This window comes from Theobroma cacao, chromosome 1 (genome assembly GCF_053813885.1).
Source record: "Theobroma cacao isolate CCN51 chromosome 1, ASM5381388v1, whole genome shotgun sequence".
In the NCBI taxonomy this organism is placed as follows: domain Eukaryota; kingdom Viridiplantae; phylum Streptophyta; class Magnoliopsida; order Malvales; family Malvaceae; genus Theobroma; species Theobroma cacao.
The window spans coordinates 34,499,439-34,520,052 of NC_142639.1; the positions used below are offsets into that span (position 1 = coordinate 34,499,439).

Here is a 20,614-nt window from a genome sequence, read left to right on the forward strand (position 1 = left end):
AGACAATGTAACTTAATTGTGAAAGAAAAAGATGGTAAAATTACAAATAAAATATAATAAAAGAAAGAAAATTCATTTTTTTAGCCTAACTTCTCCCCAATTTGTAAATTGTAATCCATGTTATATAGCTGTCATGAAAAAGATAGGACATTACCCCCAAAGGAAAATTTGACAGGTACTTACGTATATGGTTTGCATGTGACATTTTTTCCTCTTCAAAAATACAATAATGCAACTACCTTCCACCATTCACACACCTAGCTAGCAATAATTTATTTTTCTGGGAAAGATGAAGAAGAAAATGCGTACAAAACCGAAAATTCTTAGGAAATCTCTCATGATGAACAAGTTTCCTACCATTCAAGACCAGTCCAAGGATCAAACAAAATGCAAATTATAAAGTACTAAACTTTTTTTGGAGATTTAAACACAAATTACAAAATTTTTTTGGTGAAGAGGGGAGGGTGGCTACTCTATGGCTTATGTCATGGCCCTTCTTCCTCTCTTCTTTGTTTTCTTCCATCATTTTCTTTCTTTTTTGCTAAGATAGAGAAGGGCACTTCTATCATTGTAAAAAGGGCTATCTCTAAATTATTATTTGACCCTTTTTTTTTTCCACTGGTTTTATCAATATCTTTGGTTTTTTTTTTTTCCTTCAACAATCACCCCATGTTTCCGAGGCAGGCTCAGCGAATCCAAAACCTTGGGGCTTCAACAGCGAGTGGTTTCTCTCAAGGTGCTGCAACTCCACTCCCCCGGCGTACGTTAGCACATCCCTCACGTTCATGCTAATGTTAACATTCCCATTGCCACCTCCATGGTAGTGATGGTGATGGGGGTGTTGATGGTCTCCAGTCAAACCTAGAAAGTCCCTGGTGAAACGGTCGTTACTCTTGTGCCACGTGACAAGGTTTCCAGCTGCGAAACCCATGAAATCTGGGGAGACATGACTCGCCATGTTGTTGTTGTTGTTTATCTGCGTGGCGGTTGCACCAACGGTGGCAGCTTTTTGAAGGAGTGCAGTGGCTGACAAGTGAGGAATGGCCGACGTGGCAGCATTGGAGGAAGGGTTGTTGCTGACGTGGAGGTTTTGGAAGGGTGTGGTGATGAGGGCCTTGGGTGGAGGCGGCGGCGGCTCTTGGTAGAATGGTGAGAAATGGTGAGACTCGGGCTTGACATGAAGTGGGTTATTAGGGTTAGGGTTAGGGGTTGGAGTAGAGTCCCATGGGTTGTGGGAGATGTGGGTTTGGAAAGGGAAAAGAGAAGATGGGTTGGGGTTGGTTTGGGATGGCAAATGATGGAGAGCTGGAATTGTGGCAGCGGAGGCTAGTTGGTTGGCTGAGAGCCTTGCACTTTCTTCAGCTAATGCATCGCAAAATGCTCTGTGAGTTATGAAGCTGTCCTTCCTGCAGCAGGTTTCACAAGAAAGTTTACAAAGTCATAGTTAATTGCATTAGCAAACAATGAAGAGGAAATGAATGAAACAGTTGTGTTTACTTCCAGAATTGTGGACTGATTAAGGGGTTTGGAATGTTATATAGTAACTGCTTAAACGTAGGGAAAGTGAATCATGCATACAGCATGTTCTTGTGTCTGGAATAGAAAAGGAAATTAATATCATAATATTGCAGCAGCCTTTGCATGAAGAAAGGAAACGGCTATTAATCTGTTGAGATTAAAACAATTAAAGAAAGAAAAAGGGTATAAGCTAGCCTAGGATCGTGCATGAGCATTGGATAGACTTGCTGTCGTAAGTTTACAGAACACAAAGGAGAAACTTATCTTTGTTTGGTCAAATGTAGAGGGGACAGAGAGAGAGAGAGAGAGAGAGAGAGAGAGATGCATGACAGTTAACTGATGTGTATGCATGCAAAGATAGGTAGGGGCTCAAATTTTCAAGAAATTGGTAAATTGTCTATGATGGATAGTGTTCTATTGAAAATAGAGCTCATGCATGTAACAAAGATATGCAATTGAAACATGAATCTAAATGATGGAGGGGGAAAAAGAAAACAAATCGGCCGCAGATTTTTTTGCAGATTTATCAGTTTAACATCATGATGAAAGTTTCAGAGTTTCAGTTTTCTCTGCAAGTTAATAATGGCTAATGCTACATGAAAATTTTGTCACGGATTTCTCAACAATGAAACCCCAAAAGCAATAATTAAACTAGCTTTCGCTTTTTCTTGGATATCCATCATTGTTTTTAAGACTGCACTCCACTCCATTACAATGTACCGAAGGGGAAAACACAGGAAAAAGAGCAACTCAGGCCCTTGCATGAATTTGGCATGATATTAAACCATGTTTATCAGACTAAAATATTGAAGAAAACGTGTAGTATTCCTGATTTATCGTTATCATTAATACACTTTGAAAGAAAAAACTCAGATCCTCATCCTAGCTAGAGGAGTAAAGGAGAATACGAGAAAGAGGGAAAAAGTCAAGAACTCTGGCATAATATTAATGCAAGACAAGAGAAACGAGTCGAGTCTAATAGCTATTGAATCATGATTCATGAACAATACGATAAAATACTACAGATTATGATGACTGTTCCTTTTCTTTTTACCATCATTTTTTTGTTCTTTTCACATATGAACATGGCAGGTATCAGATTTCGGAGGTATTGCTCTCAGTTTCAGTTTCTCTCGCAAGGTCCCCAGTAACAGACACTTGTATTAATGGTGTCCACTTCGACGAAACGAAACCTGCCACTGCATTTAAGTTCCAGGTATATTCCATCCATAGCTTACCACTCTTGTGTAAGAGAACAGCTAAAGAAACAAAAACACCCACTAAACAAAAACAAAAACGGCCCTACAGACACAAAGACTTCCCACTTTAAACTAAAGACCAAGAGTTCTATGAATCCCATTAGCGTCCAAAGTGATGAATAGCAAAGAAAAGAAACATCAAAGTTTATAAAGAAGGGAAGGTTGGAAACTTGTGACAAAACAGAAAGCTAGAAAGATCAAAGAGATCAAACATCTCAATTATTTGTTTTCTTTTAGGAGAAAAAGAAAGGATAAAACATTTACCTTGAGAAAAGGGTTCCACAATCACATCTGTATTCTCTTGTTCCACAGGTCTTAGAGTGAGCCTTCCAATCTGATTGAACAGCATAGATCTTTGAGCATTTCTCACACTTCCACTTTTTCTCTCCATGTTTTCTGCAATAGTGTTTCTTGATGCCAGTAAGATCACCTAAAGCCCTTGAAGGATGGTGGTGGACACATGTAGGCTCAGGGCAAACATAGGCTCTTTTTTTTATCTCTTTACTGTTTCTTTGCTTCAGCTTCCATGGAAGGTTATGGCCTCTTCTGTGAAGCTGGAGGTTCTGATCTCTCTGGAAACCTTTGTTACAGATCTCACAAACAAATCTGTTGGTAGCCAATAGCGTCTTTGGAGATAAAGCAATCACTTCAGCATCTGGGTCTGTAACAGCACCAAACAGTTAAGACCAAAAAATGAAACCTAAACTAATCTAACAAAAAATTTTGTAAGAGATAGAAGAAAGTCTTACCTGGGTTTCCAGGGAGGCTTCTTTTCTTCTTAACTTTTTGTGGCTGAGTCTGAGGAGAAACGGTTGAAACAATAGGATTTAAGCCACCAAAGTCTTGAACTCTTGTACCAGAAGAAACACTAGCTTCCTCCGACAAAGAAGTAGAATTGGACATAGCGGCAGGAAACATGCCTGTGAAGAAGAAAACTCCAAGAAAGAAAAACAAGAGAAAACCCCAGAGGAATAGTCTGATCTCTCTCCTCGTTTGTTTGATATCTTTTTCCACTTATTAGCTCTTGTTCAAGAGTGACCACTTTGCACCTTTTGAAGAAATAACAAGAAAGACAGCAGCAAAGGGTAGCCCAGAAATAGAGAATCCAAGCTTTGGACACAACTAAAACACAGCTTTGTTACTAAACAGGTGAGAGCGCGGTGACATGTAGATACAGAAAGGCATCATTCATTGGGTGGCAAAAGCAAAATCTCGTGAAGAGATGATGATGATGGGTTATTCTCCAAGTCACTATCTAGCCATGGATTCCTTGTCTGAACAACTCTGCAACGCAATTCAGATATATCTCTTTCCTATCTATCTCTCTTAGAAAACATCAAGAGCGGAGAAGCTCTCCCATGCAATCAAAACATTGAGGAAAATACAGACAATAAGATGGTTTTTTCTCTAAACCTCTCCACTACCCAATAACCCTCTCCTTTCTATCCATTTATGTGTATATAAAGATATACACAGATAGACTGAGAGAAGAGAGAGAGAGAGAGAGAGAGAGTAGAGAGAAAGTTTCAGTAGCAGGGTCCTGTAGATAACAGAGTACAGAAGGTGATGATTACAGTGGCAGACTAAGTGGTAAATTAGACAAAAAAAGAGATTAAAATAAAAATGTAAAGTCCAGGTGAGAAAAAAAAAAAGGCTAAGAAACCCAAAAAAAAGCTAAGAATTCTACAGAGGGAAGAGAGAGGGGGCAGCTCAAGCAAGGACTAGGAAGTATCCCAGCCCACTTGATTCAGAAAAAAAATTTTCTCTCAATTATTATTTTAATAATAATTTATCCTTTGAACTTGACGTTGGCACTTTCTGTCTTTTCCTTTGTTCCTGTTATAAAACACCCAAACCCTAAAAGGGGATTGAATTGAATGGAATGATGTATTAAAAGTAGGGATTGCTTTGCTTACCACAAGATCACTTAGAAGATTGAGAAGCCTAAAAAGGCTTTTGGGGTGGTAAAGGCAAAGGGGTAGAGAGTAGAGATGGCCCTTCTCTTAAGTCTCAACCTTTTCTAATACCCCACAACTAACACTATTGATCAATTGATTGACTCTCAGCTGGTAAACCAGACATTATTAGAAGCTTGATTGAATGATAAATGTAAAAGCAAACTAATATGTTCTTTTACATCATTTGAGAAATGGTTTTAATTACTTGTCCAACAATCTGTCAATGTTTTTGGCTTACACTACATGTTAAGCTTTAGATTATTTTCTTTTATCCCTTAGGCATCTCCTTCTTGCATCAAGGCCACAAATTAATTCACAAGAATTATCAATCAAATTTTGGGTTGGATTTGTGGAATCTTAATGAATATCTCTATACATTCCACTACATATATGTGTTTGACGATTTTTATCCCCTTTCTGTCTCTCTTTCTTTTGTTATTATTCTCTCACATCCTAGTGTGTAGTGAAAGTTGCCCAAGCAAACCCCACCAAGGGGAATTTGGAAGGCCTCTCTTCTTTTTCTCCCTTTCTTTATTTAACTTTATTTATTCCAAACCCAAACGTAAAGCATAGGGAGATAGCGTCAAATTGACCATTCTATCCCCTTCGTTTGTCCAAATCTGGTGACCTCTAGGCCATTTTTCTGGCATTAATGGGTATAAGAGTAATTGCGCGTTAACATATAAGGGGGATTCGCTTTTCTTTAGAGGGCATGCGTGGGCTAAGCATGGCAGCTCTTTAGTCCTAACGGCTGGTGATGAGGCAGAGGGCACAAGGGCCAGGCAGGCAGCAAAACCATGCAATAACACAATTAATCCCCATTATCATAATAGACTGTGCGTAAGAGATAGGACCCATTTTTGCATTTGGAGAGATCCTTCGGGAGAACAAATGATCTCCTAATGTTGTTGTCGTAGTTGTTCTTGAAAGTACTTTGGAATCCTATGTGTGATGGGGTTCTTCTGATCCAAAATCAATTGAATCATTTGGCTTTTGAGTGAGATTCATGCTCCTTTTCTTTTTGGTTAAGATGAGATTTATGCTTCCTTGATTCACCTTTAAGGCCAGAAAGTTTTTTCTGTTGCTTGGCGTGTATTACCACCACTTACCTAAACTGTATCTACCTCTACCTCTCTCATTAATGTGGCTTGTTCACATAAAAACACTACCTCCCATGATTTTTAAGTCTTTAAACTGTGGAACAAAGGATTCCTCCCAGATCAAAAACTTAAACAAGGATAAATTTAATAAATCAGTCAAGTGAAACATGATCTCTGGTTTTACCCTAATACGACTTAGTTTAATTCGAAAGGTATAAACATGCATACTATCTGGATATGATTTTTTCCTGTCCAGGTGTCCTATTTAAAACAATACACGGAAAAAGTAAAAAAAAAATGGGGAAAGAAAGGTTAGTTGGGACAATAAGTTACTCAAAATATGAGCTTTTGTGACTGGGAATTGGACAAGAAGGAAGAGATATATATATATAGAGAGAGAGAGAGAGAGAGAGAAAGACAAATGGAAGCCCCATTTGGGTGACTCGTACAAAATCTTCAAACTGGTAGAATACAAAGTTCAATAGCTAGGGTAGTCACTGATCTAATATTAGTCTGGTAGTCTTTTGCAACCTAACTTTATTGAATGTAAGAGTCGATTCTAAGTCTTGACTACAAGTACCTAAAAACATTAACGCCCAGTAACAAACCAATTAGACTAACTCAAAGTTTGTGTTTGGTCTCAAGAGCAAAAGATCCCACCAATTTGGGATGTGCACATGCTCATGGCCATTGGCCAATCCCAACCAACAAATAAGCTATTTTACCTTTTCGAGATATTCAAGTACTCATGCAGAGTTATGATAGCCATCTAATTATAGTCTTTCACTTGCCAATGCAATTTCTGATTCTGATTTTACTACAAGACTATGATATTCTTTATTCTTCTTCTTCTTTTTTATTTTTTTCAATTTTTTCCCCTCTGCTTTGCATGCACAGAGAGAGAGAGAGAGAGAGAGAGGGGGGTGGGTGGGGGGGGGATTGGGAAAGACTAGCAAAACCCTCCCAAGCGGGCCCATGCCCTTCTTCACGGGTTCTTCTATTACCAGATTCTCGCATGCAGTTTTGGCTCTCTTGCCCCGCAAGGGCACAAAAAAAGTATTTTTGCAGTGGTGGACCAAAATTTTGGGTCTTTTTCTATGTCTTCCAGGAAATTTTGTTATCATTTTCTCCTGTGTCCTCTTATCTCATCAAGATTCTGTACCCTAAAAGCAGCTATTCATTTGACTATCTAATAAGCTCAAACATTGTTACCCGTAGGGGATAATGGTGCGTTTTAGACATGTGTTGAACGAAATACTAAAATAAGAATGTTAGATATGAAAATTAAAAATTCTTTATATATATATATATATATATATATATATATATGTAGAAAAAAATAAAAACCCAATCCTCCCATTCTGAATTGCAGTACCCTTGCTATGACCAGTCAAACTTCATTTCCATCTCTAGCTTGGTTCTATGCTTACTATGTCTAGCAACATCATTGATGGCACCTGCTTTCACCCATAAGTAAAGTGCATGTAGCCAAATCGGTGCCATGGATATGTTCAGAGGTCGGATAAGTTTTTAAGGATAATTGCGAGTGTCGCGATTACCTGATTCCTGATCGTTGTTATACATTCCTCAATCTTTTGGATTAGGTTAAGTACAAAGTCTTGGGGTGAATATCAGCTGTTTGATGATACAATAGTTGAAGGTCTGTCAACAACTACTACCCCCATTCTACTAGGCTTCCGAAATGCGGTGATCATGGGCCAGAACAAAGCTCAACCCAGTCCAGGCCTTAGGGACCTTGAGCCCGGCACACCAGGAAGGGCCTGTGCATATGGTACGAAGGTGGTGCCGATAACATTACAACAATCGGATAGGGCCCACGTTAAGGATCATGATTCATTAGTCATGACCTCACGAGAAAGCTAAAGAGAGAGGCTTTCTTTTCTTCGAAAAATAAATAAATAGATTTTCACAGTTGTTGTTGCCAGTCGCGAGCGCTGACTTGGATGGTTGGACCCCAACCTCGATCCACGTGTTCCAGTCACGTGCCTCCATGAGAAAGGTAAAGCAACATTTACAGATAAAAGCCCTGCCAGCAGAAAGATAGACACGCTCATGGAAACAGATTTTTACATTTCTTACTCCCACTTTTCCTCTCATCTCATTTTCAATTCTCTATTGTGTGAAAAATTGAAAGTATCATTGAATACATACCTAAATAGATATATTTAGATAAATAAGTGGATAGACATGCATACAATATCTACTTACAGGTTTCTTCCTTTCTTTATTTTTTGGGCCCAAGGGCATGATTCTGAGATTGAGAGTGGAGGCTACAGGTATCTAAAATGCCTCATCTTAATCCATTCACTCACTACAACCTAACCACTCAGAAGCATAAACGAAGCTAGTGCTATCATGGCTAGAAAAATGAAGTAGATGAATGTGATTAACAATGCCCATTTGCATCTTAGAATGTTTTAGTTGATTTGATATGTATACACTTTTAAGAGTATGATACAAATTTAAAAATCTCCTACCTACGGGGGGGTATAAATTGAAATGATTTGTCCTAAAGATCGAGAATCACTTTAAGAAATCCAATTAAAGGGGATGATTTGCCTCCTCCTCAACCGACCCCAACCTCCTATCACCTCTCTCAACTCCTTACAAACTTTGGTTTGGTATAAAATAATAGAAATCCCTCATAGTAATTAGAAAGGCATAGAGCCAAGGACGTGGATGGGTCCTAGATAACACTTACACTATAATCCTTGTGACCAGCCCACTAGAAAGATCAAATTAACAAAATAAGAAGAAAAAAAAAATAAGAATGATCTCGTGATTGGACTTACGATGATGGCTTGTTTGTCTTGACCATGAAATTAGAGAATTTCCCCATTTCTTTTTTGCGTTGGGGTCAAACTCATTATCTGTGAAATTTGGCACCAAAAAAGAATCACTGTGAAGGAAGAGAACCTAAATACCATTTTAATCATTGTGCTGAATAATGTTATGTTGGGTGACTGAGAGTCACGGATGAGAAGAGAAAAAGAGGAGAGCAGAAGTAGGACCACGGATCAAGAGCATTATTATGGCAATAATAATGATCACATGATTACCAAGTTTTGTCTCCTTTCTGTCCCCTCCATCCACTGTGCTGCTCTTGCATTGCCGATGAGTTAGCATGAATACAAGATGAACTTCTCTTCTGCATCCATATCTATGACAAATTAGAAAATAATTAGAGGTAATCAAACTAGCTGCAACTAAAGTATCAGAAAATTAAAATTTTAATCTTCATTTTATCTACTTTATCATAGATTTTGTGGACTTGGAACAGGGTTTGTTAGATAAGCAACTGTTAATATTCATTATGAATAATTCATGAACAAAAATGGAGAGCTATTCCATACAGAATTAAAACCAGTTTTAAGAGCCCCCAGCAATAACCAAATTCTACTGTCATTACATGTTGAATTACTTAGAAGAAGATAACAAGGAAACAAAATGCTGGTCATTCTACAGAACAATGGTACTCAGATGCTTGTAAGGAAGCCGATAAAGGCAAGAGACCAAGCTCAGGACAACTTTATACATCATGCTGACCTGCCAAACTAGTGTAGCAGAATTACTACAGTGGGGGAGCGGGACTCTATCAACACAATTTCAATGGCTTCAATTAACTTATATTTACTATCCTGCAACCCAAAATTTCCAATGAGTTTAGAACTATTCTACTTATACTTCTCCATAAGACTGGAAGAATTAATCTTTCTGCAGTGGTTGATTCCACAAAATGAAATAAAAATGGACCATGTGAAACCATATATTTATTTTTACCATGCCATAATGCAACTTGCACATTTAGGTATAAGCATGCAACTACAACATCATCAGATCCATATCAAAATAAATGAAGACCCCATAAGAAAAAATAAGAGGAAGTTGCAAACTTCAACAACTGGAGCTTGTGACATGCTTGCTTAGTGAGGTCATGGCCAAGAATTCAAGATTAATGTTATCATACAGTTCTGCTTTGCTGTCTAACGTACTCTTGCCTCTTGTGACCTAGTGTCTCCTATAGTTTCAATGTAACTTGGGTGCACAGTTGTGGACATAAAAAACATTGCGTTGCTAGATGGTAGCCCACCAGACAAAAATCACATGCCGTGTATTGCACCTTGGAACAGAGCCCTTTGCATACCTAACATGAAAAGTATTTTTCATCTAAAAAGTGACGAAAACACTAATGAAGGTAAGCAAATTATAGTACAATTAGGAAAATGGCAACTAACCTGCTCACAGTACTTAGAACTTCATAGATGAGTAATCCATCCTGCTTCAACTGGAGATACTAAATCATCTTTCCTGCAGGATTCTGCCATAATAAGTCCAAAATAATAGGCAAGAGCCAAAGATCATGGAAGTCCTATGCAAACACAACAAGAACAGAATGAACAAAATTTGGAGACTCCATGCACCTGATATGGTTAAAATGGTAAACTGTAACCAAGGCAAGACCTGACCTCATGTTAGCACAGATGAATATAAAACAGATTATCACTCTCAATCAAGTCGTATGCTCCAGCAGATATATACAACAACTGAAAATTTTGATCATCTATTTCAAAATTTTTGGACACTTCTAGATAATATTAAGCTAATGAGAAGAATAAAGTTTATTTGCTTGCATTTTGGAGCAGCAGTAGGTCCCATTCATAATTGTCTCTCAAAACCCATCAAAAGGTTTCAAAATTTTGTCCATGCAATGAGAAGCATCATTTGACAGATGTTGCCATGAAGCAAATACTCCGATGTGCCAAGGAAATTTTGCCACATCTTTAACTGACCAATTTAATTCAAAACATGCTCCTAATGGATATACCAGCCTCTTCATTTTAAGGGCTACTCTGGAGAAACAAAAAAGGAAAAAGATTAAAAAAGTGTAAATGAAAGTGCTACGAAACAAGTCATATACATAGAAAACAAAAAAGAAAAAGAAATAGATGAATACAATAATATCTTTTGTGTAGACCATAAAAAGAATCTCCAGGGAAGTTTGCTAAAAGAATAACAACACCTTAAACAAGAAGTTGCAAAAGAACTATTATTACGTTACTGAAAAAGTCAACAACTTGCATCAGTGTGAGGCAATATTAACCTTGCATAACCGTCAAATATAAACAACTATTGCATAGGTTGGATTGTGGAAGTAGCTTTAATTGTCAGCATTGTTTAGTTGATTCTTTAAAGAAATGTCAGGCACTATTCTTGTGTGACAGTTTTGGGTTTCAACCAAGTAGTTATTAAACAATTAAAGTATGGAATCCACTTCCATTAAAAAAAATTTAGACATTAAAGGGATACAATCTGCAAACTTTCACATATCTGATGCTCAAAACGGTCAAAGAACAGCCAATGTGTGCATGTGAGTACTTTTTCTGTGAAGCCTCCTTCCTCTCTCTGATCTTTATTTTTCTCTCTACAAATTCTGCTTTTCAGAAAAAAAAAATAGAAAGAAAATATCTACATGCATTGAATGTGAAACTTGCAAAATTGAAATTCTATGAAATACAACAGAAACAAGTACCATTGAGAAGCGTGTCAAAGAAAACTTCTAACATTTTCTTCTTATATCTGTTTGGGCTAAGAAAAACAATTCATATTCGCACACATGCACTAACATGGTCATTCATTTTGCCAACCTCTATTTTCTGCACACCCATCATTTTTGACCTCCCCTTTCCCCTAAAGCTATTTAGCCAAAACTAGATATCTTGTCAAACATTTGCTCCGGTTATCCATGGCCATCCCATGAAATGACTCCATAGATCTAGTCAGTTATACTGATATGTTCAACCATTCCCAATGCAAAGTCAACTTCAAATTATTTCTAGTCACTCATGCATCGACAAATTTCTCATCACTTCATTTTTGGATTTTGGTTCCTTATTCTACAGTCTACACCATTAAACACGACTGTCTTATAGCTGTTTACCTTCCTGAAATTTCTCTTGAGCATATACCAATTATCAACTTAGGCCAAAGTTTCTTTTACTACAACTTTGTTAATGAAGCTCAATCAGTTTATTACCAGCCTTCTGTAAAATGAAATCAACTAATATCTTAAAAGCATCTCATTCTGATTGCTTACACAAAGTTCAGCTATAATTATTTTTCTTCCAGCAAATAACAAACATCATAAGCTGTTTTCCAAAAATAATGGCATATGCTCTTTTTTTCTTTTATGATTATTATGGAACATCATATCGTCTCAGATTTAAAATTCTACCTCGATCCATTTCTAAATTATAAGAATAATTATATTAATATGTTCTTATCCATTCAATACCTTCTTTTCTTACAACACTTGTATAAGTTCAATTACCTTCAGTCTGTTACCAGCTTTCTACCTTCATAATCTAACCACAAAATTAATTAGATAGCAAGATATAAAGACTAATCAATTGGCTGGATCCTATCCTTAAACACCATTTCTGTCACCATATGCCAATGTCTTATTATAAAGCAAGTGAAACGTACATCTCAAGCATCTGTTATATCATGTCGGCCATATCGCCACCCCCTTGTTAAAATTGTACGACAAATAAAACAGACACTAGTCAGGTCAATGTCATTGACATGATTAGAATCATTTAAATATTGACCTAACTTAATTATGCCATGATCATGTTTAACAAGAATGTGAACAGATTGAAAAACCGTGTTCTTTATTCTTTATCTTTCCTATGCATTTGATAAATGATTACCAGATATAGGAAAGATTACATGTTTGGCAAGTTGCATGCCAGAATCTAATCAGAAGTATTTCCCATCATTTTATGTGAGAAGAAGCCCAAACATTACTTGTTGCAAGAAATAACAGTTTACCTTTTAACTTGCAGGATTTCCTATAGGTCCTGCAACTGAAGCCCCACAATTCGTTCAGAAGGCAGTACCCCACATGTCAATAAAACATTAACCTCCACTACAAGTACCTAAGAAGAAGGATTCTTATCTAACATCGTCCAAACAGTTATTGTCCTGCATTTATAAACTTAAATTAAATACACATCAGATTTACAACTTTGGTAAATTCAAGTTACGACCTCCAAGGATGGTGGTCTATTAAGAGTAACAGCAACTGAAACAGGATGCTACATAAGATAATTTAGGCTCTGTTTGGTTGATGATTTTGTTATTTTCTTTTTGCTTTTTTGCAAAAAATGAAAGAAAGCAAAAGGTGAAAAACTTTTTTAAAAAATGAATAGCAGCAAACAAAAGGCAAATGGCAAAAAATAAAGGGTAAAAGCATTAACCAAACAGAGTTAGAAAATGAAAATCCAATGAAATCAAACTGTTCCTGCATGAGTGAAGCAAAACCAATGACAATGGTAGTAGCCATATATCAAAATGACCAATCGTTTAAGTTGTATTAATAAACTTCAAGCAAGCTACAAATGATTTCTGCATTTTTTAAGCATCTCTACAGGTGTCTAATTTAAGCCACATTAATAGCCAAATGCAATTAAAATTATTCACCGAGACTGATATTGAAAATAAAAAAAAGAATAAAACTGATCAAATGCACGCTCGAATTTGAGCATTAGAGTAAAAGACATACGCGATCAAGACCTCATGAAATTATATCACGTAATGACTTAATTCAACAGTAACTAATCAAAATTAGTACGATTTCAACTATTGAAAGTGACGTTAATTCCGAAGTTCTACACAATGTGACGCCAGACCATGAATTTACGACGAGTGTAGCATGTTTCTTACTGCCCAAAAAATGAATCTATAAAAGGTTAAAGGAACAAGAACCAGGAAAGCTAAAAGAGAGCACTACTCACCCTAAATTGGGCGAAATCCTGTTCGAAATGCTTTATGCATACCTGAAGAGGGAACAAGCAGAAAAGTATATGATATAATTCCCAGAGGGATTATGTTTCCCTTCTTCCGGATAGCATTTGGCATTCCATGCCAGATTTTGGCAGTTGTTTTTTGTTTCTGTTATTTGGGTTTTTGGACCTCGAAAGTCCAAACAAAGCCCACTTTTCATGGGCCTTGGTAGTATAGTGGACCATTGGGCCCCAACATGAACCACCTTCCGATCGTTATGAGTTTTTTTTTTTTTAACATAATGGTTAAATAAATCTCAAAATTATTTAAGAAAATTTACATAAATCCGTATTCTTTTATTACGTTGAGTTTTTATTTAGTCTGAATTTTTTTTAGCTTATCTATCACTTAAAAAATAAATCAAGGCAAATAAAATTTTTGAGAAGCTCTTGAAAAAAAAATAACTTATTTTTAAAGAATAAATTTAAAAAAAAAACCTTAATTATTATGAAATTCTTATAAAAAATAATAATTTTTAAATTAAGTTTAAATTGTTTGATAAACTGTTTGGTAAAATAAATTATATAAGTTTTATTTTTGATTAAAATCACCATAAAAAATATTCATACCATTTTCAATCATTTAATAAATCAAAGCGAACAAATTTACTTCGAGTTTGTATACTATTTCAAATATTAAAATCAAATAAATTCATAAAAATATAGAACAACTCTCAAACTTGTATAGCAATAATAGTATTAGATTTTTTTGTATAAAAAAGAGAAAACTTTTAAATAATATCTAAGTGTAACTTTAAATTTGGGATTTTCTTTTTTCTTAATCTTTATAAGAACAAACAAAATCTTAGATTTTGTTATTCTGTTGCTCAATTTTCTATTTTTTTTAATAATCTTCGTAAAGAAAGATAGAGATGGGTATTTCTTAAAAAATTGACATGTTTCTTAAAAAAGAAAAGAGAAAGCTCTTGGAGTTTTACTTTAAATTCTTTTTTTAATTTTTGCTTTTTTAAAAAAACTATTTTTAAAAAAATTTCTCAAAAATTCTGCTTGACGTAACTTCTGCTTTTAAGAAGTAATTAAGCTGCAAAAAAGTCAAACCAAACGGATACTTAAAAAAAATCTCTAAAGAGCTTATCTTCTTTTAAAAATATGCAAGATTTTCAAAAATACTCATCTCTTTCAATCAATCTCCCTCTTCTCTCTCTTTCTTTGCAAATCATCATTTTCCAACGTAAAATTGCAATCTTCATCTATTCTACTTCTCTTTAAAAAGATTACTAAGAGTCTGTTTAGCTTGGCTATTTTCTAGTTTAAAAGCTATTATAAAACTCTTATGAAAAATAATAGCTTTTATAATTAAGTTGAAATTGTTTGGTGAATTTTTTTTTATAAGTTTTTTTTTATAAGTTATACTTTTGATTAAAATTATCGTAAAAGGTATTTTTTTTTTAGGAAGGTAATATTGTAATTATTTTTAATAGATAAGGATATTTTTAAAATAAAAATAAAAATTATCTTGCATTTAAAAAAAAAAGAGAAGAAAAAGCTCTTCATAGGAGTTTTTCCTAAAGTTCTTTTTTTAAAAATTTTATTTGTTTAAAAAAAACTTTTTTTTTTTGAAGAGCTTTTCAAAATTTATGTTTAGCCTGACTTTTGCTTTTAAGAGGTAAATAAGTTAAAAAAAAAGTCAGGCCAAATAAGCACTAAAAATAATAATAATAAAAAAAAACTTAACAACAAAATAGCAAAATTTAAGATTTTTTTGTTTTAAAAAAAATTTAAAAAAAGGAAGACATAAAATTTAAAGTTGTACTTAGGTATTATTTAAAGGTTTTTTATCTTCTTCACAAAAAAGTCGAATACTATTATTATTACACAAATTTGAAAGTTGTTTCGTTTCTTTATGAATTTATTCGACTTTAACATTTTCGAAGCAGATTTGTTTCGTTTTGGTTTATTGGATGATTGAAGATAACATGAATACTCTTTATACCAATTTTAACCAAAATTAAAACTTATATAGTTTATTTTACCAAACAATTTTAGTATAATTTTAAAAATTATTATTTTTCATATGAACTTTATAATAGCTTTTAAATTAAAAAAAGTTAGACTAAACAGACTCTCAATAAAGTTCATATACTTTTATTTTAAATCAAATAAACTCTTATAATTAATAATTGACTAATTACATTTTGACTATGTCAATCATTAGCATAGGTTTTATTTAAGTCAAAATAAAAATATAAAAACTTATTTAATTCAAAATAAAAGCATAGAGATTTAATTAAATAATAAAAATATAAAAACTTATTCAAATTTTCATAAATAATTTAAAAACTTTTTGATATTATGAGTTTTTAAAGACAAAAGTACAAGCAAATCAAATTATTTGAGAAGAATTTCGACGCCATTTGGTGTTAAGTTGAGCTCAAGATCAAGTAGATATTTTTTAATACTTTTCCATCTTGAATGTTTTCTATTTACTTTGCAAGTTACATTTCTTTAAGTATATATTATGTGATTACAATAAAAAGAAGTATATTTATTATATAAAATAATTATTTCAAAATATGATTCAAATGTGATGGAAGTTGCGCTCCCATAAGAATTCTTGCAAGCAGTGTGTCCTCAGAATAATTTCAAAAAAGAAAAAAATGCAGACAAATCGCTAAAAATCTTGAAAGAACAACTCATGGCCATAATCAATCCCTGTCGGTGTTTGGAGCGTGCTTGCTTTTCCATCTTTCATTGCAAGGAGTAGCTTTCTCCCAAAGTGTCATGTTCCACGAGCTAAATAAAAAGGGTTTTCAATGGACTTTGTGGTAATTGGCCAGGGGAAAAAAGGAACAGGACTTGCGGTGGTAACCGAGATATGCGTGTCTGTGTCAATTCCGTGACAAAATGAGAAAAATTGACAAGTATATGAATGTCAGTTTGAATATGTGATGACGATCATATAGCCTAGGATGAAACCAAGTCCTTCCACTCTACAAATCTCAACTTTAGAAGATATAGACAGCAACCAAGAAGATAAAAAATCTCTAGTGCTTGTCACGGTTTATACAAGTAGAATTTCGAAGCTGCATTGTACAAAGAAAAATGCCCACTTGGAATTCTCGAATTCATCATCTGCAGGGCAATAGTGAAAGCAATATCAGCAAAACAAAGCAACGAAATCATTTGTTTGGTTTTGCAGAGCGGTTCATTACCAGTTGAGAGCTCGCTCTAGAATTGATGAAAGATTGACAGCGACCAATGAGAATCCAATTGCCATGGCCATGAAAATATCTACATGGTACAAATGTATGCTCTTTGTCACCGACCACGGCTCTTACTACTGCCTCAAGACAAAGAGAGAAAGAGACAACTTAAATACAGGAAAACTGAACCGACAAAAAAAGATTAAACTACCAATTAAGTGATCATTGGATCCCATAGCAACAACATCTTAGTTGTGTTTCTTGCAACTTGCAGCTACATCTTGTCGATTTTCAACAGCTTCGGAACAATCTACACTCATTTAAGGCCAAGAAAAGAATTACAAATTGAGGGCAGCTAATTAGTGAATCAAATCGCATTGCGCATGGTATAGTCAACACTGGGGTGTTTTTAAGGGGCAAAAAACGAGAACCTTGAAACAAGTCATGTTGGTGACTACCACAGATTCTGATCTACTGTCTACAGCTGCAACCTAACCAAAGATAGAGAAAGATAAGCGGCATGGATATACAAAAGGGAAAAATATTGGAATGGCAGATTAAGAAAACAGGGTTAGCAACACCGGTAACAAGAGAGATTTTCCACGGATACAGTTCTTGGTATGTAATTTCCCCCTATCCTGCCAATAACAAGAAACCAACGTGAAGATAATTATGGCCTAAACTGTTTCTGGAAGACCCATTTGCAGATCAATTAGAGATAAAGGAGTGCTACAAAACGTGCTGTGCAAAAGCCTCCCACCAAAGGGATATTGTCACCGAGGCAACGCTGAACTGGTCTCACAAGTAGCTATCCTCTAGAATCTAGATGTACTCACTTTTCTCTACTTTGGACATGAACCCAAATAACCCAACCTGTCAGCCAATACATTCACATCTTCATCTTCACCTCCTTCAGTTCCTGGTATATCTAACTCTCCTTCAAATCTCTCATTCAACAATTCTTCCCAAAATCCTTCATCGAGTTCTTTGTCATGACACTGCCGATGTTCAAGCTCATCTTGCGCTTCCTCTTGCTCCGTTCTCGCCCTTCCGTAGCCTTGCATTTCCAGTGCAAGTGCTTCCAACTCCGTTACTTGAAATCCATAATCACCAAATTCTAAAGGTTCAGTTTTAACATGGTTTGTTCCCTCGCTACCTCGGATTGACTCACCTACGGCAACACCACTAGGTCCTTGATCAATCGGCCGCCTCCTTTTCTTAGACATGGCTTCTTCAAGCTCTTTCCTTTTCTCTTTTTGTTGCATTAGTTGCTGGAGAAAAGCTGGATTCTGCATTGCTCTAGCCAAGAAAGACATCATTTGCTTCTGCTTCTTTTCTGTGCCTTGTAACCTTTCTTCCACTGCCTGAAGATAGGCTCGAGTGTTCTGTTGCTGCTGTCTTAGCTTCACTAATTCCATCACTAGAACCTGCTTGTCACGCCTCAAACGATCAACTTCTCCATCTAGTCCAAACCTGCCAACTTCTACACAAGGACCGAGAGCTTGTTGAGATGGTGGGGGCTGAGATGTGGTCTTTCTTCTCCTAATACTCTTCAGGAGATGCTTCTGGCCCCTGAGAAACCCTTCATTGGTAAACTCCCATTTGTCTGGATCAATCTTTCTAAAACCCTACAGGAAAAGAAAGAAAATTCCAGAGTCATTATCAATTACCAATATTTCAGGCTCAATAAAATCACACAGTAACCAGCCAAAAACTTAAGACACTAATAATTGATTTTAATTTCGTTGAAGATGGAGACAGACTTAGTTAACAATTCAAGCACTTAACAAGAGCATGCAGACAACTACCCATCAAAACAAGAGTATGCAGCCAGCAAACCGAATAAAGTAATATCTTATTTTCTTAGTCTTGCCACCAAAACATAATTGAGCAAGGTCCCACTGCCAGAAAGAAGCATTGGAGGTGAAAAAACAATAAAAAACCAAGTGAGACTAAGCTGCTACTCACTGATTGCTCAAAAGTTAAAATGCAGAAAATAATAGAGGGGAAAACCGGAAAAGTGCTTTAAAGAACATTCTACCAAAACGGAATAAAATAACACTAGCATGGATTTATTGGCTTTTATGATCTGCAAGTCATGTGAGATTCTAGAACTACCAAAAACAATCTAAAGCATCAATTAATAAATACATAAACAAGAATTTCTTAAGACACGGTAAGTGGAAATTCTTAGCATCCAATGAAGACAGAGATATTTGACTATTTGAGAAAACCCAATACGAAACAAGTAAAGAACCGATTATTGCTCCAAAGTTTCAACTGAATAGACTCTAATGAAAGAGTAGCTATAAAAAACATAAACAGGAAAAAAAAAGAAAAAGAACATGTTTCTCGAAATCATTACCAGACTTTCCAAATACCCCGTTTTAATTTTTCTGAAATGTACTAATATTTGGAGAGAAGTAAAAATCGGGAAAGGAAACATCAAAATTGAAAACGGAACTTAAGAGATAAGAACACTTACATAAGTATTGAGCTGCCTAACAAAACTAGAGAAATTATTGTGCTTGAAATATCTAGGGAGAAGATTAGTGGAGAAAGAGTGAGGATCCCATACAACAAAGCTGCTGCCTCCTCTGCTCCAACAAACTATATAATTAGTATCAGGATCATCCACCATGTCAAAGGTTTTAGTAAGGAATGGAGGTGGCCCTGGATCGTTGAGACCCTCCATCGGCTGCGGCGGCAGCATCATTGGCGGGTCATCTTCGGGCTGTGAATAACTTGAACTCGGGTACTCTTCCTTTACCGAAAAATATGGATTCATGGTTCAAAAACTCTGCAGGACTTTTTCTTCCAGGATACGGATACTATTTGATTCGATTCTTTATAGAATTCAATTTCTTGCTTTGACAATTTCTAAGTTTAATGCTGAAGATTTGTTTTGATCAAACGCAGAAAAGGATAAAAGGCAGAGAAGAAAGGAAACAGGGGAAACTTCATATACTCCAAGCTACGGACTCAAAGATGTAAAATCTACCAAAAAAATAAGAGAAAAAATTGAAGCTGAATCTAAAGAGAATCAGTACAACTATAGATTGAAAGTGAAACAGAAAATTAGACAAAAGCAAGAGGAGGACAAACTAATGCTTTAGAATTTTCTTTTTTTTTTTTTTTGGTGGAGAGGTTTCTTCTTTGGGAAGGTCGTTTATGCCGTTATGGTAGAGTTTGGTAGTTTTGTCACGCCCGTATATAAAGAAGCCACGAAAGCAGATGTATAAAGGGTTTAAAAGAAAAATATTGGGGATTTCTTTATAATAATCATTTAGAAAGTTCTAGATCTATAAAATGGAACTCATTATTTTGTTAATTCTTTTTTTTTGGTGAAATTAGAAGATGATTTAAATAAATAATCAATTAAATAAACCTTTTCCTTTCTTTTGATCGTATCTGTTTCTTCATTTCGCGAGTATGAGAGATTCTATGTGGTCCTTAGAAAGTTCTGGAACTTCAAGGGTAAGGACGGTATGGTGCAGGCATGGTGGGGGACCCATTTTTGTATATATATTTTTTATTTTTAAAAAATAATGGATTCTATGGTAATTTAAAGTCTGATTGGATCTGATCCCATTTATAACTGGGGTCTCAATCAATCGGAGATCACTACTAGATTAAGATAAAAAATCTCGCAAATTATGTAAGATTTTACTGTTTTGGTCTTTGGGTGTATTGATGTGTTTTGGTTGGTAGGGTGTAACTTAATAGCATGGGCTAATGGAATGACAATTG

General features: G+C 35.3%; 2 protein-coding genes and 1 long non-coding RNA gene across 15 annotated transcripts; all 3 read right to left on the reverse strand.

Annotated features, from left to right (window-relative positions):
* Nucleotides 1–302: 302 nt before the first annotated feature.
* On the reverse strand, nucleotides 303–4,527 carry IDD12 (indeterminate(ID)-domain 12). The gene is made up of 3 exons (XM_007050417.3): nucleotides 3,527–4,527; nucleotides 3,042–3,438; nucleotides 303–1,406 (listed from the first exon to the last, which is right to left on the reverse strand). The coding sequence occupies exons 1-3, from the start codon at nucleotides 3,693–3,695 to the stop codon at nucleotides 656–658; spliced, it is 1,317 nt and encodes a 438-aa protein (XP_007050479.3). The 5' UTR covers nucleotides 3,696–4,527; the 3' UTR covers nucleotides 303–655.
* Nucleotides 4,528–7,173: 2,646 nt separating this feature from the next.
* LOC18613277 (uncharacterized) lies at nucleotides 7,174–13,775 on the reverse strand. Of its 9 annotated transcripts, none has more exons than XR_016028327.1 (8): nucleotides 13,653–13,775; nucleotides 12,688–12,840; nucleotides 10,278–10,706; nucleotides 10,092–10,164; nucleotides 9,849–10,000; nucleotides 8,916–9,016; nucleotides 8,649–8,726; nucleotides 7,174–7,882 (listed from the first exon to the last, which is right to left on the reverse strand). It is a non-coding gene; the product is annotated as an uncharacterized LOC18613277 (long non-coding RNA). The 9 variants fall into 9 exon arrangements; XR_016028171.1 differs by adding an exon at nucleotides 11,175–11,287 and having other exon boundaries at nucleotides 10,092–10,706; XR_016028030.1 differs by having other exon boundaries at nucleotides 9,947–10,000; nucleotides 10,092–10,706.
* A 2,851-nt stretch (nucleotides 13,776–16,626) lies between these two features.
* Nucleotides 16,627–20,122, reverse strand: AT-HSFA7B (winged-helix DNA-binding transcription factor family protein). 5 transcript variants are annotated; one of them, XM_007050421.3, is made up of 5 exons: nucleotides 19,350–20,122; nucleotides 17,296–18,492; nucleotides 17,110–17,174; nucleotides 16,874–17,001; nucleotides 16,627–16,793 (listed from the first exon to the last, which is right to left on the reverse strand). In XM_007050421.3, exons 1-2 carry the CDS (start codon nucleotides 19,650–19,652, stop codon nucleotides 17,707–17,709), a joined length of 1,089 nt encoding a protein of 362 aa, XP_007050483.3. In that variant the 5' UTR covers nucleotides 19,653–20,122; the 3' UTR covers nucleotides 16,627–16,793; nucleotides 16,874–17,001; nucleotides 17,110–17,174; nucleotides 17,296–17,706. The 5 variants fall into 5 exon arrangements, with proteins under 5 accessions (XP_007050483.3, XP_007050485.3, XP_007050484.3 ...); XM_007050423.3 differs by having other exon boundaries at nucleotides 16,874–16,952; nucleotides 17,076–17,174; XM_007050422.3 differs by having other exon boundaries at nucleotides 17,076–17,174.
* Nucleotides 20,123–20,614: the final 492 nt, after the last annotated feature.